The following is a 16237-nucleotide window of genomic DNA, read 5'->3' on the forward strand; positions in this document are numbered from 1 at the left end:
ACTGGATTAAAGACAAAAGTAGTATGAATTTCTTGTAACTAGTATTTATAACTTGACAATTTCTTTAAATGCATGTGGCTATAACTAAATTAAATATTGATCTTACAAAATCCAAGTTGATTTGAAAAAGTCATTAAAAAAATTCAAGTGTACTTTCACTATTTTGTCCAAATTGCAAATCCTAGCTTTTTTTTACCGAAATGACTTTAATTCTTAAGGAAGCTGGCTTGTCATTTTTTGGATTTTTTGTCAGATTTTCGGAATCCTCTGGTTTTATCCATTTAAATGCCTTGAAAAAATTTGCCCGGTTACCCCCATTTCTCTTTTTGAAATTCTTTAACATGTATAATGATAAGCCATCTGTAAAAGTCTTATAAAATTTTAATTACTTTTTAACAGTTTTTGAGAACTTTAACTTGTCAATGATAAAGCTATGAAAAGTCAAGAGAGAATATTTTCCCGCCAAAATGTCAATGGCTCATATCTCGAAAACAAGCACGGTGACCTATATATTTTTTTTTTGCTTTTTGGATTCCTTTATTAATTCCTTATCAATATAAACTAGTGTTTTGAAAAGATAATTACTTTGAAACTGAGAAGCGAGCTCCCTTAAATTTTACAGCAACACAACAAAAAAGTAAATGAAATGGGATTCAGTAAGCTTGATATATATCTGAGATAGCTGCCTAGTTTGATGAAATTCCAAGTTGATTTGAAAAAGTTATTAAGAAAATTAAAGTGTACTAGCTCTATTTTGTCCGAATTGCAAATCCTAGCTTTTTTTACCGAGATGACTTTAATTCTTTAATTTTAAAGCAATACAACCAAAAAAGTAAATAAAATGAGATTCAGTAAGCTTGATATATATATGAGATAGCTGCCTAGTTTGATGAAAATCCAAGTTGATTTAAAAAAGTTATTAAAAAAATTAAAGTGTACTATCTCTATTTTGTCCAAATTGCAAATCCTAGCATTTTTTACAAAGATGACTTTAATTCCTAAATTTTACAGCAATACAACAAAAAAGTAAATGAAATGGGATTCAATAAGATTGATATATATCTAAGATAGCTGCATAGTTTAATGACAATCCAAGTTGATTTGAAAAATGTCATTAAAAAAATTTAAGTGTACTTTCACTATTTTGTCCAAATTGCAAATCCTAATTTTTTTTACAGAGATGACTTTAATTCTTAAATTTTACAGCAATACAACAAAAAAGTAAATGAAATGGTATTCAGTAAGCTTGATATATATCTGAGATAGCTGCCTAGTTTGATGAAATTCCAAGTTGATTTGAAAAAGTAATTAAGAAAATTAAAGTGTACTAGCTCTATTTTTTCCGAATTGCAAATCCTGGCTTTTTTTACCGAGATGACTTTAATTCTTTAATTTTACAGCAATACAACAAAAAAGTAAATGAAATGGGATTCAGTAAGCTTGATATATATCTGAGATAGCTGCCTAGTTTGATGAAAATCCAAGTTGATTTGATAAAGTTATTAAAAAAATTAAAGTGTACTATCTCTATTTTGTCCAAATTGCAAATCCTAGCATTTTTTACTGAGATGACTTTAATTCTTAAATTTTACAGCAATACAACAAAAAGGTAAATGAAATGGGATTCAGTAAGCTTGATATAAATCTAAGATAGCTGCATAGTTTGATGACAATCCAAGTTGATTTGAAAAAGTTATTAAAAAAATTAAAGTGTACAAGCTCTATTTTGTCCGAATTGCAAATCCTAGCTTTTTTTTACCGAGATGACTTTAATTCTTAAATTTTACAGCAATACAACAAAAGAGTAAATGAAATGGGATTTAGTAAGCTTGATATATATCTGAGATAGCTGCTGCATAGTTTGATGAAAATCCAAGTTGATTAGAAAAAGTTATGAAAAAAATTAAAGTGTACTATCTCTATTTTGTCCAAATTGCAAATCCTAGCATTTTTTAACAAGATGACTTTAATTCTTAAATTTTACAGTAATACAACAAAAAAGTAAATGAAATGGTATTTAATAAGCTTGATATATATCTAAGATAACTGCATAGTTTGATGACAATCCAAGTTGATTTGAAAAAGTCATTAAAAAAATTAAAGTGTACTATCACTATTTTGTCCAAATAGCAAATCCTAGCTTTTTTTATTGAGATGACTTTAATTCTTTAATTTTACAGCAATACAACAAAAAAGTAAATGAAATGGGATTCAGTATGCTTGATATATATCTGAGATAGCTGCCTAGTTTGATGAAAATCAAAGTTGATTTGATAAAGTTATTAAAATTATTAAAGTGTACTATCTCTATTTTGTCCAAATTGCAAATCCTAGCATTTTTTACCGAGATGACTTTAATTCTGAAATTTTACAGCAATACAACAAAAAGGTAAATAAAATGGGATTCAGTAAGCTTGATATAAATCTAAGATAGCTGCATAGTTTGATGACAATCCAAGTTGATTTGAAAAAGTCATTAAAAAAATTAAAGTGTACAAGCTCTATTTTGTCCGAATTGCAAATCCTAGCTTTTTTTACCGAGATGACTTTAATTCTTAAATTTTACAGCAATACAACAAAAAAGTAAATGAAATGGGATTTAGTAAGCTTGATATATATCTGAGATAGCTGCTGCATAGTTTGATGAAAATCCAAGTTGATTTGAAAAAGTCATGAAAAAAATTAAAGTGTACTATCTCTATTTTGTCCAAATTGCAAATCCTAGCATTTTTTAACGAGATGACTTTAATTCTTAAATTTTACAGTAATACAACAAAAAAGTAAATGAAATGGGATTCAAAAAGCTTGATATATATCTAAGATAACTGCATAGTTTGATGACAATCCAAGTTGATTTGAAAAAGTCATTAAAAAAATTAAAGTGTACTATCACTATTTTGTCCAAATTGCAAATCCTAGCTTTTTTTATTGAGATGACTGTAATTCTTTAATTTTACAGCAATACACCAAAAAAGTAAATGAAATGGGATTCAGTATGCTTGATATATATCTGAGATAGCTGCCTAGTTTGATGAAATTCCAAGTTGATTTGAAAAAGTTATAAAAAAAATTAGAGTGTACTATCTCTATTTTGTCCAAAATTGCAAATCCTAGCATTTTTTACCAGTATTACTTTAATTCTTAAATTTTACAGCAATACAACAAAAAAGTAAATGAAATGGGATTAAGTAAGCTTAATATATCTAAGTTAGCTGCATAGTTTGATGACATACAAGTTAATTTGAAAAAGTTATGAAAAAAATTAAAGATGCCTATGGCTATCTGAATTTATATACATGAAATTATTTTTATTTTTACCTATTGTAAAAAATTTTTTTTTATTTCACAGCCAGTAATCAAACTACATAATAAGCTTGAATTTTGTAAGATCAATATTTAATTTAGTAAGATGGGCTTCTTTATACTAGTCAAAACTAAATTTGAAGGTCTAGACTAGTCGAGACAGGTCGAGACTGGTTCAGACTGAGTCGAGACTAGTCGAGACAGGTCGAGACTGGTTCAGACTGAGTCGAGACTGGTCGAGACAGGTCGAGACTGGTCGAGACAGGTCGAGACTGGTTCAGCCTGAGTCGAGACAGGTCGAGCTTTGGTCAAGACCATTTCAGACTTATTAAGTAAAGTCGAGACCTAGTCGAGTACACTTAAGTCCAGTCGAGACAATGTCGAGACTAGTCGAGTAAAATGTGTGCTCGATTTTACTGGTCGAGCACAAAAAGTGGTCAATTCAGACTCTGAGCAGTTTGTAGTGTTTGTTATCATCATCTTGGTGTCTCTTTTACAATGCATGGATATTCAAATCACCTACGTTTTTTGTCCCAATGTAAAGATTGCCTTAGTCGTATCAAAAATCCTGTTTGCTAATTCAGTAATGATTTAAATTCTAATTAAATTTGATCTGGCCTTCCAACTTGTTAGTCTTATAAATAGATAAAATCGCCCATTTAGTGTACCAAGTTGTAAGTCTGGTATTTGACTTTTGTTTATCATCCTTCCAGAAATGGCTCACAAACTGACACTTTGCCGCATAGCTTTTGATAGGCAAACGAAATATATAGTAGTAATAAAGTATTCGAAGTAGCAAAATTAGAACACAATGTTCTTTAAATTAAAATAATAGTTGGACGATCGCTGATGCAAATATATCGAGTGAACAAAACATTTATTAAGTGTTGTATACACTCATTGAATAAATGATTAAATATGACAAAACGTATGTATTTTTATACTTTAATCTAACAAATTCAAAAGAGAGGCGAACCATTCAAACGGAATCTTCTAATAAGTCAACAACAAACTGACAATGACATGGAAACAAGCGACAAACAGCCAAATGACAACTAACATTCAACAAAACCAACATTAAAATATGTTACGCAATTAAAGTACCTGTAAAAACTATATGCCATATTGAGAATTTGTATTCGTGAACAGTATTCTTTATTGGTATAGTCTATAATGAAATATTTTTTTAAACTTCGGTAATTTAATTGAAATGTTAATCAACAACTAAACATTTCTTAAACAGAACGTTGCCATCATTAACACCTGGCTGTATCCATCATTTCACCGTTAACTATAAATAAAGGCAACAGTAGTATACCGCTGTTCAAAACTCATAAATCCATGGACAAAAAATAAAATCGGGGTAACAAACCAAAACCGAGGAAAACGCACCAAACACAAGAGGAGAACAACGACACAACACCGAAACGCAACACACACAGAAACGGACCAAGCATCAGACAAAACACCACGAGAACAACAAACATAACACCAAAACCAAACACACGAATCTGGGACAGACAAGCACCGTGCCACGTTAACATCATTTCATGGTTATATCTGTCTAAAAAGTATGATTTACCTATAATTTTTTAGAAATGGTGTCACAATTTGACTTTTTGTCGCTCAATACTGAATAGGCGAACGTTTTGCTTGAAAGATTTATTTCTATTAATCAGGAATCATCGAAAAGACACTAACAAACAATGAGAAACAAAACATCTTTTTAATCTGATGATAAATTGAAGATTATAGTTGTCAAATCATCGATTGACATTAAAAAAAAATATGAAAATATCGCCGAGATATCTTTGGATTTACAAACAAACGTTGGATGTTTAAAAATATTGGACCTATTTAAATTTTTAAATACCATATAAATTATTACTTTCATTATTGTCTACTGTTATGTACAGGTTGTTGAGTTTAACTAATATATTTATATTTTGACTTAACTTTTTTGAATTTTCATATGTTTTAGAGTATGTGGATTTTTGGTATGATTCTATACACTGTTATCGGACAAATGACGAACTAGAAAATGATCAACTCAATCCTCCTATTTTATTAGTTTTTACTGGAGCAGATAAGTATAATAAGGTACTTACATTTTAGAATACGTTTCATCATGTTTTCTTAATATTTACATATCTCCCAATTAATACGATATTCCCGTGCTTGCATTTCCTATCATGATTTTCTTGATAGAGGGTTACTGCTCACAAGGAAGCTATTAAACCAAGAGTTCCAAATGGTGAAGTTGAAATCACCCCTTCGTAAATTTTACGGACGCCATCACGGGTTGGTTGACCGTTATGGAATAACCGTTTCACAAATGATATCGGATATGTTCCTTACGTCGTAACTACAATCCCCTTCCCTTTCATGAATTTGACCTACTTAATTAGACTATTTACCGGATTTGTAATCACATAAGCAACACGACGGGTGCCGCATGTGGAGCAGGATCTGCTTACCCTTCCAGAGCACTTGATATCACCCCTAGTTTTTGGTGGGGTTCGTGTTGTTTATTCTTTAGTTTTCCATGTTGTGTCATGTGTACTATTGTTTTTCTGTTTTTCTGTTTGTCTTTTTTTTCATTTTTAGCCATGGCGTTGTCAGTTTGTTTTAGATTTACGAGTTTGACTGTCCCTTTGGTATCTTTCGTCCCTCTTTTACACAGATGAACGACTTCACACTAGAATCTATGACAAACAGGACGATTTAAACTTCTCAATTCTCAATTTCCCAATCCTCTGCAGTAATGTAACCTCTGTCCCAACGTATGATGTTTACAAATCTCAGTTGAAATGGGATGCTCGTTCCACTATAAGAACTTCATTAACAGGAATGTACCCCTTACGAGTAATAAGAAGGACAGATTAAAAATGAATTCCAAAAATTAAGGAGACACTCACGAACTAGTTCATCTTCACGATATGTTTGTATCTTAACTGGCTTATTACATTTTACCAAGTCTCAGATTGTTGTGTACCATCTTTGTCGTCTGCTAAAATACCGAACATTACCTATTCCAGAATATGACTGTTTTGTCGAGCGTGAATTCGTTTTGCTCTTAGACTTGCCTCGGTATTTATACACCGCATTTATGTATTTACTTATGATGTGTCTTTCGAAAGTCTGATTAGATATTTTATTCTGGCTTATCGATTGTTGTTTGGATTCTATTTTTATTTTGTATATGTATGTTAATACAGTTGAGATAATTAATCAGCTAGTTAATTTACATTATCTTAAGTTCAGAGCAAATTAACTATATGCATAAGATATATTTGTATTTACAAAGGTTTTATGAAGAAAAAATTGATATTCTCATAAAGTACAACTACAAACTCCATTTCTAACACCATAATGTATATATATTTTTTTAATTGCTAAAAAACTATATACAATAACACCAGTACAAACTCAGTCCAATGAATTTTATATTCCATTTATTACATCTACCTGTAACATCAACTTTTGTTGCTTTGATATATTAGTGTGACGCACAATTCATTATTCTTTTATGGTGTCGGTCGTGTACTGGCGTAAATAAGTTGAAAAAGGGGAGGGGGATGAAATGTACAGTAAAAGAAAATTCAGAGCAGTGATTTCGTTTAGGCTTTGATTCTGAAAAGTGATTATTTATGTGAGAAAAAGGTGTTTTTAGAGAGTTTTTTTATTTAAGGTGGTACCCAACACTTTCCCTAAAATTAATTTGGCTCGTTTAATTTTCATAAAATTTTGACAAAGTATTTACTTTGACCTTTTAACAAAAATATAAAAATTTCTAAAATTTTTAACCAACCGTTTTGTCAGAAAAAATACACTGGTTATATAGCAGTTTGACAAACACCAATTTTGATCATTGAGAAGCTTTATATTCCCTTTACAACACAACGTAATTAAAACGTTTAAGTGATTTTACAGAGTTATCTCCCTGTAGTGTTAGGTACCACCTTAAGTAAATGTTTGTTTAAGCTACACTTTGTAAATACAGATGTTATTCAAAGCACGCCTCTTTTGGGGAGAAATGATAATTGATTTTGTTAACATACCTGTTTCCAGTTCTGATCTGAAGGTTATATCTCACATAACTTGGGAACGTAACCAGTAAATACACATATGAAAATTGTTTATATTGAAATATGTGGCATCTATAAAGTCGAGGTAGTGGTATTAAAGCAATTTAGTGTTAGTTTAAACTCTTAGAAGTTCGAGGCATATATACTTTGAAAATATGCTGCACAGCCCTATATTTTGACATTTGAAAACAAATAGTAGTGCATATGAACTTTCCTTTCTAGAATATGATTTTTTTCAAAACTTTATAGTGAAAGTTGTACAGTTTTAGCCGTAAAGGGAGTTTCTATTGGAAAATGCATTGTCAATATTTACAGAATTGCAACCTGTACAACCATGGACAATTTGTTTTTAATATCTTTTTCAGTCAAGCTATGTGACCAGCATAGGCTTAAATGACAACATAGAAAAAGAATGGCTTAATTAAGATGTTATTCCTCATAATTCATTATGCGATCGATATGACAACAAGGAGCTATATTAAATGATTAATTATATCACATCTATTTCTTTAAGCATTTTGTAATATTTTCGTCTAATAGAGCTTTCTTACAAATTGACGAAAGGTACGTATGCTTGACGAATCATACGTAAGACTCGTTTTAGGGATCCTTTATTTTGACATATTTAAATAATATTCGTGGAATTTCGGACAATTATCCTACATGCAACGACACTTATTAAATTGGACGTTTCTTGAGATATATTTAGAATTTCGGGACTTACGATAGGTTAAAATATGATACCACCAGGTCGGAGGAGATAACACTACAAGATATCCTAAATACATCTAGTAGTCAGACGAATAATATGTCCCTAAAAGACTAAAAAACGACCCCTCCCCTACTCTTTAATATTCCACTGTTGCACTGTTTAACCTCAGAAAATGTGAAAGCAAATACATTGTCTTCTTCCCTTACAGAAATTAGAAAAAATTAAAACACAAATACTCCTTGATTCAAAATTTGCAACGCTCAAAATACTAAAATGAAAATGAATAAAAAAGATGATCTTCATACTTTGCGATATACCGGTGCTCGTTTGATAATTTATGAATCATCGCCTCTCCTCCAGTAATATTCATTGCCCCCCTAAATATGAAAATATGATACACCGCAGCAATGGAACGAATATTTAAGCGTATAATTACGTTTTGCCTATAGTCCTGAACATTCATGAAATATTAGCCACTGGACGATAAGTGACAACTTCGTGTCTATCTTAAAATCTTAAAGTCAAATTTAATCCTTCGTGAATCTATCTCCTAGATATCCCAAAACATGATACTTAAATCGTATATTTTAAATGGTACTTCACAGCTGGCAAAAGAAGCTAATTTTTTTCCTTTTTGCAGATATGTGTGTTCTGTTTCACAAGTTGATGTTCGATCTGTATTTGGCACGACAGTATGCACGACTTCACCTTTCTTACTTTTTTCTCATATCAAGTTGTCCTTGTCAATATGTAAATTGTCATTATATTATTATATACTTCTGATTTGTATTTCTATTCTTATACAAAGATAAAAAAAGAGAACTTAAGCACAACATAGAAAACTAAAGACTGAAGAACACGAACCACACCATAAACTAGATTATAATGATGTAATAGACGACAATTTGCGTCTTTTTAGGAAAGACATTTGTATGGCCCCGCAACGAAGTTGTCGGTGCCGTATAGTTTTACCCTTATCCAAAGTTCCGTCATTCCGCAACAAACCATTATACGGAGTATTTTTCTATACGCCTTCAGATATTGGGCTGATTTTTGGTTTGTGAGTTAACCATAATGAGTTACAGATCAAGTTTTAGTTTGGGTCCGCTCCGCTAATTTTTGCCGAAATTACGAGAGTTTAATAAATTGATGAAAATAACAGTTATACGGACTTCTTTTTCTGAACTCTTTCAGATATTGGGCTGATTTTTGATGTGAGTCTACCATGATGAGTTACAGATCAAGTTTACGTTTTGTTCCGCTCCGCTAAGTTTTTGCCTAAATTAAGAGTTTACAACTTTGAAAATTGTTGAAAATCACAGACTGTGAAGACTGTTTTCCAATACGCCTACAAATTTTGACCTGAATTTTTATATGTGAGACTACAATCTCGTTTGTGTCCACGTGTGTTATTGAAATTGCAGATTTTTTTAAACTTTTTGAGACGGGTGGTTTTTGGTATTTGAGTTCACCATGATGAGTTACAGATCAAGTTTAAGTTTGGTTCCGCCCCAGTATTTCTTGCCAAAATAACGGGACATTGATAAATTGATGAAAATCACAGATATACAGACTTTTTTTCTAAACTCCTATAAAATTTTGCTGATTTTTGGTATGTGAGTTATACATGATGAGTTACAGATCAAGTTTAAGTTTTGTTCCGCTCGGTTATTTTTTGCCGAGATTACGGCCTATGAACTGTGATAAATTGTTGAAAAACACAGTTATACAGAATTCTTCCAGATATTGGGTGACTTTTGGTATGTGAGAAACTCATGTTAGTTACAGATTAAGTTTAAGTTTTGTTCTGCTCCGCTAATTTTTGTCTAAATTAAGGGTTTTCAACTTTGAAAATTGTTGAAAATCACAGTAACTGTTATAAAGTCTTTTTTTCTAACCGCTTCAAGATTTTGAGCTGATTTTTAATATGTGAGACTACCATCATGTTTGTGTCCACACGTGTTATTGAAATTGCAGATTTTTCAACTTTTTGAGAGGAGGCCATTCGTGTCGCTTTGACACATCTAGGTTTTTTTTAAATTTCAATTGGGTGGGGAAAAAACGTGAACACAAGTAACTTTTGAAGTAAGCGTGGATTCACCTTATACCTACAAAATAAGCGCCTGTTCAACGATATAACAATTCTATACAATTTATCAGAGAAGTATTCAGTTCCTTAATTATACTTGCATGTAAGAGTCGTGCAATTACGGTTATCTCAAGCGTTTGGGTATTTTTCTATGCATGCGTTGTGTTTCCGTTGTCTCGGGGTGGACTTGTAGTCAAACTTGTTGCTTTCCGTTATCAAATTAAATACATCTTTGGAATACCTCGCCAATCAACTATTCAAGAATTGTATTCAACGCAATTATTTGTTAATGGGTTTGAGTCCACGTCATCCACTGTGTGTATATATTGATTTTGGCCTCACATTTCAGGTTCATCTGACAAAAGATTTTGGACACTTTTTAAACACTTAAGTTACTATTTCAACTGATTTTATTAGCTTATGTGAAAGATTTTAACTGATTAAGAGAGAGGAGTTATGTGCCCTTGATGTGCCAAGTCCAGGTTTTCAGAGCTCTGAGTAAAAATATTGAATTTCCATTAATTTACTCATCTTGTGGCAGATATTTGTGGATTATAATAGTGGTAATGACTTTGTCTCTTGAATCCATAGATTTATTTGCTGGAACCTTATAACTTGAGAAGATATATTGTGTTTTTTGTGAGTAACCCGTGAGTTGTTTACATGTTTTCATAATGGCGGTAGACGCTCATAAAGCTCAAATCAAACGACACTTATCTATTCACTTTGGTATTAGTTTCACCAAGGGTATTACACATACTGATGTATTAAATGAACTAAAAACTCTGGTAGACCAAAACGAAATACAAACCATACAAATTACGGAGAAAGAATGTATAGTTACAGTACACGACCAGAACACAAAACATACATTACTTACTCGGGGGATAAACTTGAAAAACCGTTACATCAGAATGGTAGACGTAGAACAGCAAGTTACTAATGTGACTATAAAAGATGCCCCGTGTGAAATGAGTGATGTAACAATATGTGGCCATCTTTCAAAATTTGGTGATGTTGTGCAGGGGTCCCTCCGCAGAGGTCTAATTAAAGATACGAATATCGAGACCGGTACACGCTATGTGCAATTAACAAACTGTATCCCAATTATTCCAACCGCAACCAAATTCGGGAGATTTAGTGTCAGGATGTTCGCAGACAATAACAGGACAGAGTGTCCGTACTGTACGAGAACTGATCATCCTTCTTATAGATGTGCAAACAAACCCTCCCGTCAAAATCAAGCGGCACGCAAATGCTATAGATGTAATAGTACCACACATACAATAAAAGATTGTCCCCACTCCGAAAAACTATGTTATCGGTGCGGGAAAGAAGGTCATATACAAAGGGATTGTCAGACTGATGACAAAGAAATGTATGGCGAATATGTACACGACATTCAGGAAGGTAGAGACGCCAATAAAAACGACTCGTTTACCGAGGAAAACAACTCAGAAGAATTAATTGTTGAATTAAACAAAACAACTGAAACTGTGTTTGAACAAAAAAACGGTACCCTCCCAATCCCTCAGACAGTAATATTTGGTGCATCAAATTGCAGTCGCATTAGAATTGAGGACCCAAGTATTAATAATATAGCGGTATCAGGCACCACCCTTGATCAAATCGATAAACTTGTTTGTGAATCTGACAGTATAGTAAATTCTGACTATGTTACTAATGTGATTTTATCATTAGGGACAAATGACATCAGTAAGCACAGAAGTGACACCGAGCAAATAACGGCAAACCTTAGTACATGCATAGATAAACTAAAAACCAAATACCCAAATGCACGCATTGGTATCTGCAGCATTCTACCCAGAAGAGGCAAGGGCAGCTCTATACAAGCATTAAATACAGCAGCGAGGTCTGTAAATAGCTTTACACAAAAACTCTGTGTAAAAAGTCAAGTGCTAAAATATATTGATCTATGGGACGAATTTGCTCCAAACAAAACACCGTTCCGTACACTGTTTGACTTGAATGACCCAAGTGGGGTTCATATCAGCAAATCCGGTACAGAATTGATGGAAAATATTTTTGAGGACTTTATAAATTCAGAGTGTGAAGGTGATTATGAAACCCCGAGTAAAAAACGTATTCGAAGTTCTAGTTCCACTCCTGGCTCAAGCGAGAAGCAAGTTACCAAGATGCCCAAATCATATTAACTATCTATTCACAATATATATAGTACATGATTTTTTTATTGTTGCCAAAATCTAAATTGCTATAATGCATCTGTATAATTCAAGTTTGTCAATAACTTTCAAATCAATGCTATTTTTAAACAGTTTGTAAATTCCTATGTTTTTTTTATTTACATGGACACACGTGGGATATGTCATGAACTACGACCCTTTAATGTAAAATTGATTAATATTTCAATGAATTGTTGTAACTTGTGTATGTTCACCAACGTTAACTACACGATGAAACTGCAAATATGTTGTCAAAAACATGAAAAAGTAAAGTATACAACATGTTTATTTTCTTTTTTGATCGAAGAAAACAAAATTTCCATGATTATTTTTAGAAACCCATGGGGGCTTCGGCCTAGTTCACAAGTTGGAAAAAAGAATAAAGTGGTTTACTTAATTATAGTTGAAAATAACGGTTACGGGTGTATGGTCACCCCAGTCAACTGTGACGGTGTCATATGTAAGAAAAGAATATTACGATTGTAAATTTGTTGAGACTTTCTATTCATATATTTGTGTATAAATATTTTTTTATATATGTATATTATATAGCACGTAAAATGAATGAACATAAGAAAGCATTATTTCACTATATAACTTTGTATTATGTCGATATCTATTGTTAGTTTAAATGTCAATGGTATGGTAGACAATAAAAAACGAAATGCCGTTTTTTATTGGTGTAAAAAGAAAAACATTGATGTAATATGCTTACAAGAAACACATAGCTCTAGCGATGTCGAAACGAAATGGAAAAATGAATGGAAGGGGGAGAGTTTTTGGAATCATGGATCAAGTAATTCAAAAGGGGTAGCTATTCTTTTCTCTGAAAAATTTAAATTTGAAATTAATGAAACCGGACGGGATAGTATTGGTAGAACAATTTCTGTGCATGTTAAAACCCCAGGTAATAACGGGATTTTTATTTACAATGTTTATGCTCCTAATCTAGCGGGTGACAGAAAATCATTTTTTGAAAAAGACATACTTATTGATAACAATAATAGAAATATCGTTCTTGGAGATTTTAATTGTGCGCTTATTAAAAATTTAGATCGAAAACCAGTGCCTGTACGAGACGACATAGGATCACATGAATTAAAAACTTTTGTTGAACATAATGAGTTAATAGACGTGTGGAGAAAGCGATACCCTAAAGAAAAACAATATACTTTTTGCCGGGGTAATTCAAGGTCACGAATTGATTATATATTTATAAGTAGTGAGCTTCAAAATAAATCACAACAAGTAAAACTAGTTTATTTTCCGTTCAGTGACCATGATGGTGTGTTCATGAAATTAAAAACAAATGAACCAGATCGCGGTCCCGGAACGTGGAAAATGAACTCATCAGTTATTCAATCGGATTTATTTAGAAATACGTTCGAAAGTTTTTGGGGGAACTGGAAATTAAAAAAAAATCAGTTCGAAAATAATCTAGAATGGTGGGAGGAAACTAAGATAAAGATAAAAAGTATAACCATAGAAGTTGCAAAGCAATTAAACATAACAGAAAAACAAGTAAGGGAGTGGGAAAAAAGGTTAGATAATATTACGGGAACCCATCCTATCAAAAATGAAAACGAATTAAATAATTTGAAAGTAAAAATTAAAGATTATTATGCCCAAAAAGCTGAGGCAGCCAGAATTAGGTCTAAGGTTAACTGGTACGAGAAAGGCGAAAAATCAACAGGGTACTTCTTTAAACTCGAAAAAAAGAGGGGTGCTGAAAAATTATGGACTAGAATAAAAGGTTCAGACGGAAGGTATAAGGACGATATAGAATCTATCCTAGAAGAACAAGTGTCTTTTTACAAACAATTATTTACATCCGAGGGGTGGGATAGGGATGCTGCAGAAAATCTATTACAAAATATAGATCATAAACTAAGTGAGGAAAATAAAAAAATGTGTGAAATGGAAATATCTTTAGATGAAATAAGTAAGGCCGTTAAAATTTTGAAACTTGATAAATCCCCTGGGGAAGACGGAATTGTGAATGAATTTTACAAAACGTATTGGTATTTGATAAGCGACGACTTCGGGGCGGTTATTAAAGAAATTTTTGACAACAATTTGCTCTGTGAATCCCAATACAGAGGTATGATAACGCTTATGTTTAAGTCTGGGGAGAGAGAAGACATAAAAAATTGGCGTCCTATAACGCTTTTGAACACGGATTATAAAATTATTTCAAAAGTACTCGCGGAAAGGTTAAAAAATGTATTACCGCAAATAATTGATTTCGATCAAAAAGGGTTTGTCAAAGGGCGCAACATTTTTCAAGGCAATAGATTATTACAAGATGTTATAGATTTTTGTGAGTTAGAAGATGAGGAGGGTGCGATATTATTTTTAGATCAACAAAAAGCATTTGATAGGGCGGAATGGGAATGGATCGATTTTTGCTTATTAAAATTTGGGTTTGGGGAAAAATTCAGGAGTTGGGTAAAAATGCTTTTCATTAACGCTAAGACGTGCATTCATACGAATGGGTTTACGTCTAGATTCGTAGGCATAACCCGTTCAATTCGTCAAGGATGCCCAATAGCCCCGATGTTATATATCCTGCAAGCAGAACCACTTGCAGCATCAATTAGAAACAACCCTAATATAAAAGGAATAAAACTTCCTACTAGAACTGGGGACTTTATTGAAACAAAGCTAAATATGTTTGCTGACGATACTCAACTCTTTAATAAAAGCGAGGAGTCTATCGAAGAAACATTTAAAACTTTAAAACTGTACGAAAATGCTTCGGGGGCTAAAATGAATATGGATAAGACAGTTGGCATGTACTTAGGCAAGTGGCGAAATAAAAAACCAAAATTTAACAAAATTAAATGGTCTAAGCGTCCTGTGAAAGCACTAGGGGTACTACATGGATACGGGGTGGATCAAATTTGGTTAGAAAAAATAAATAAAATAAAAAGCTGTATGGAAGTTTGGAAATCAAGAGATCTCACATTTACGGGAAAAGTTTTAATTATTAAATCCTTTGTACTGTCCGTCATTGGATACGAAATTGAAATGAGAGGTATCCCGGATATATACGAAAAACAAATAAATAATATTATATGGTCCTTTATATGGGATGGGAAAACAAACCAAATCGCTAGAACAGTGTGCTGTTTACCGAAAGAAAAAGGGGGGATAGGAATGATAAACTTAAGAGACTTTATTAAATCAAAACAAGTGAAAAGTATGTACAGTATTGTCAACTCAAAAACACAAAAATGGAATGCAATAGGAAAATACTGGTTAACGTCACTAGACGAAAAATATGATACAGATTTTTTTATATGTTCTTGTTCGGACACTACATGTTTTAGGCAAATACAAATGTCCAAATATTATAAAGAACTCTTAATTTCCTGGACTGACTTACAGAAAATCCAAAAATCGGTCACGAAAGAGGACATTTTAGAAGAAAATATTTTCGGCAATTGTAAATTTAAGTTCAAGGGACATGCATTATATTATGCAAACTTTGCCTCCAGTGGAATAAAAAAAATTAAAGATATATGGGACTTAAACAATAAATCCTTTAAAACTTCTTTTGATATTTTTAAAAGTCTTAAAGATAAAAGGAATTGGATTGCACAATATAGTCGCATTAAATCTTCGTTAACACCTCAACAAATTGACGTTTTAAAAACAGATTCTAGCATACAAAGTCATTCTGATAGACCTATAAAAATAATAAATTCTTGTCAATTTATAAAAAATGGAGTTGTCGTTGATGCCAAAAAATTATGCCTTAAAGATATTAGATATTTTTATGAGAATAAAACAGCTCCAAATAGTCAGTTGAAGTGGAATTTACATTTTGGGAAGGAAC

General features: G+C 32.1%; 1 protein-coding gene across 1 annotated transcript in view; it reads left to right on the forward strand.

Moving 5' to 3' along the window:
• LOC134709993 (uncharacterized) overlaps window positions 1-16237 on the forward strand; it is a 162760-nt gene that overhangs the window by 92516 nt on the left and 54007 nt on the right. The window contains exon 13 of the mRNA XM_063570122.1: window positions 5285-5403. Coding sequence (XP_063426192.1) covers window positions 5285-5403 — 119 coding nt within the window. The remainder of the gene's footprint in view (window positions 1-5284; window positions 5404-16237) is intronic.

Source organism: Mytilus trossulus, chromosome 3 (genome assembly GCF_036588685.1).
Source record: "Mytilus trossulus isolate FHL-02 chromosome 3, PNRI_Mtr1.1.1.hap1, whole genome shotgun sequence".
Classification (NCBI taxonomy): domain Eukaryota; kingdom Metazoa; phylum Mollusca; class Bivalvia; order Mytilida; family Mytilidae; genus Mytilus; species Mytilus trossulus.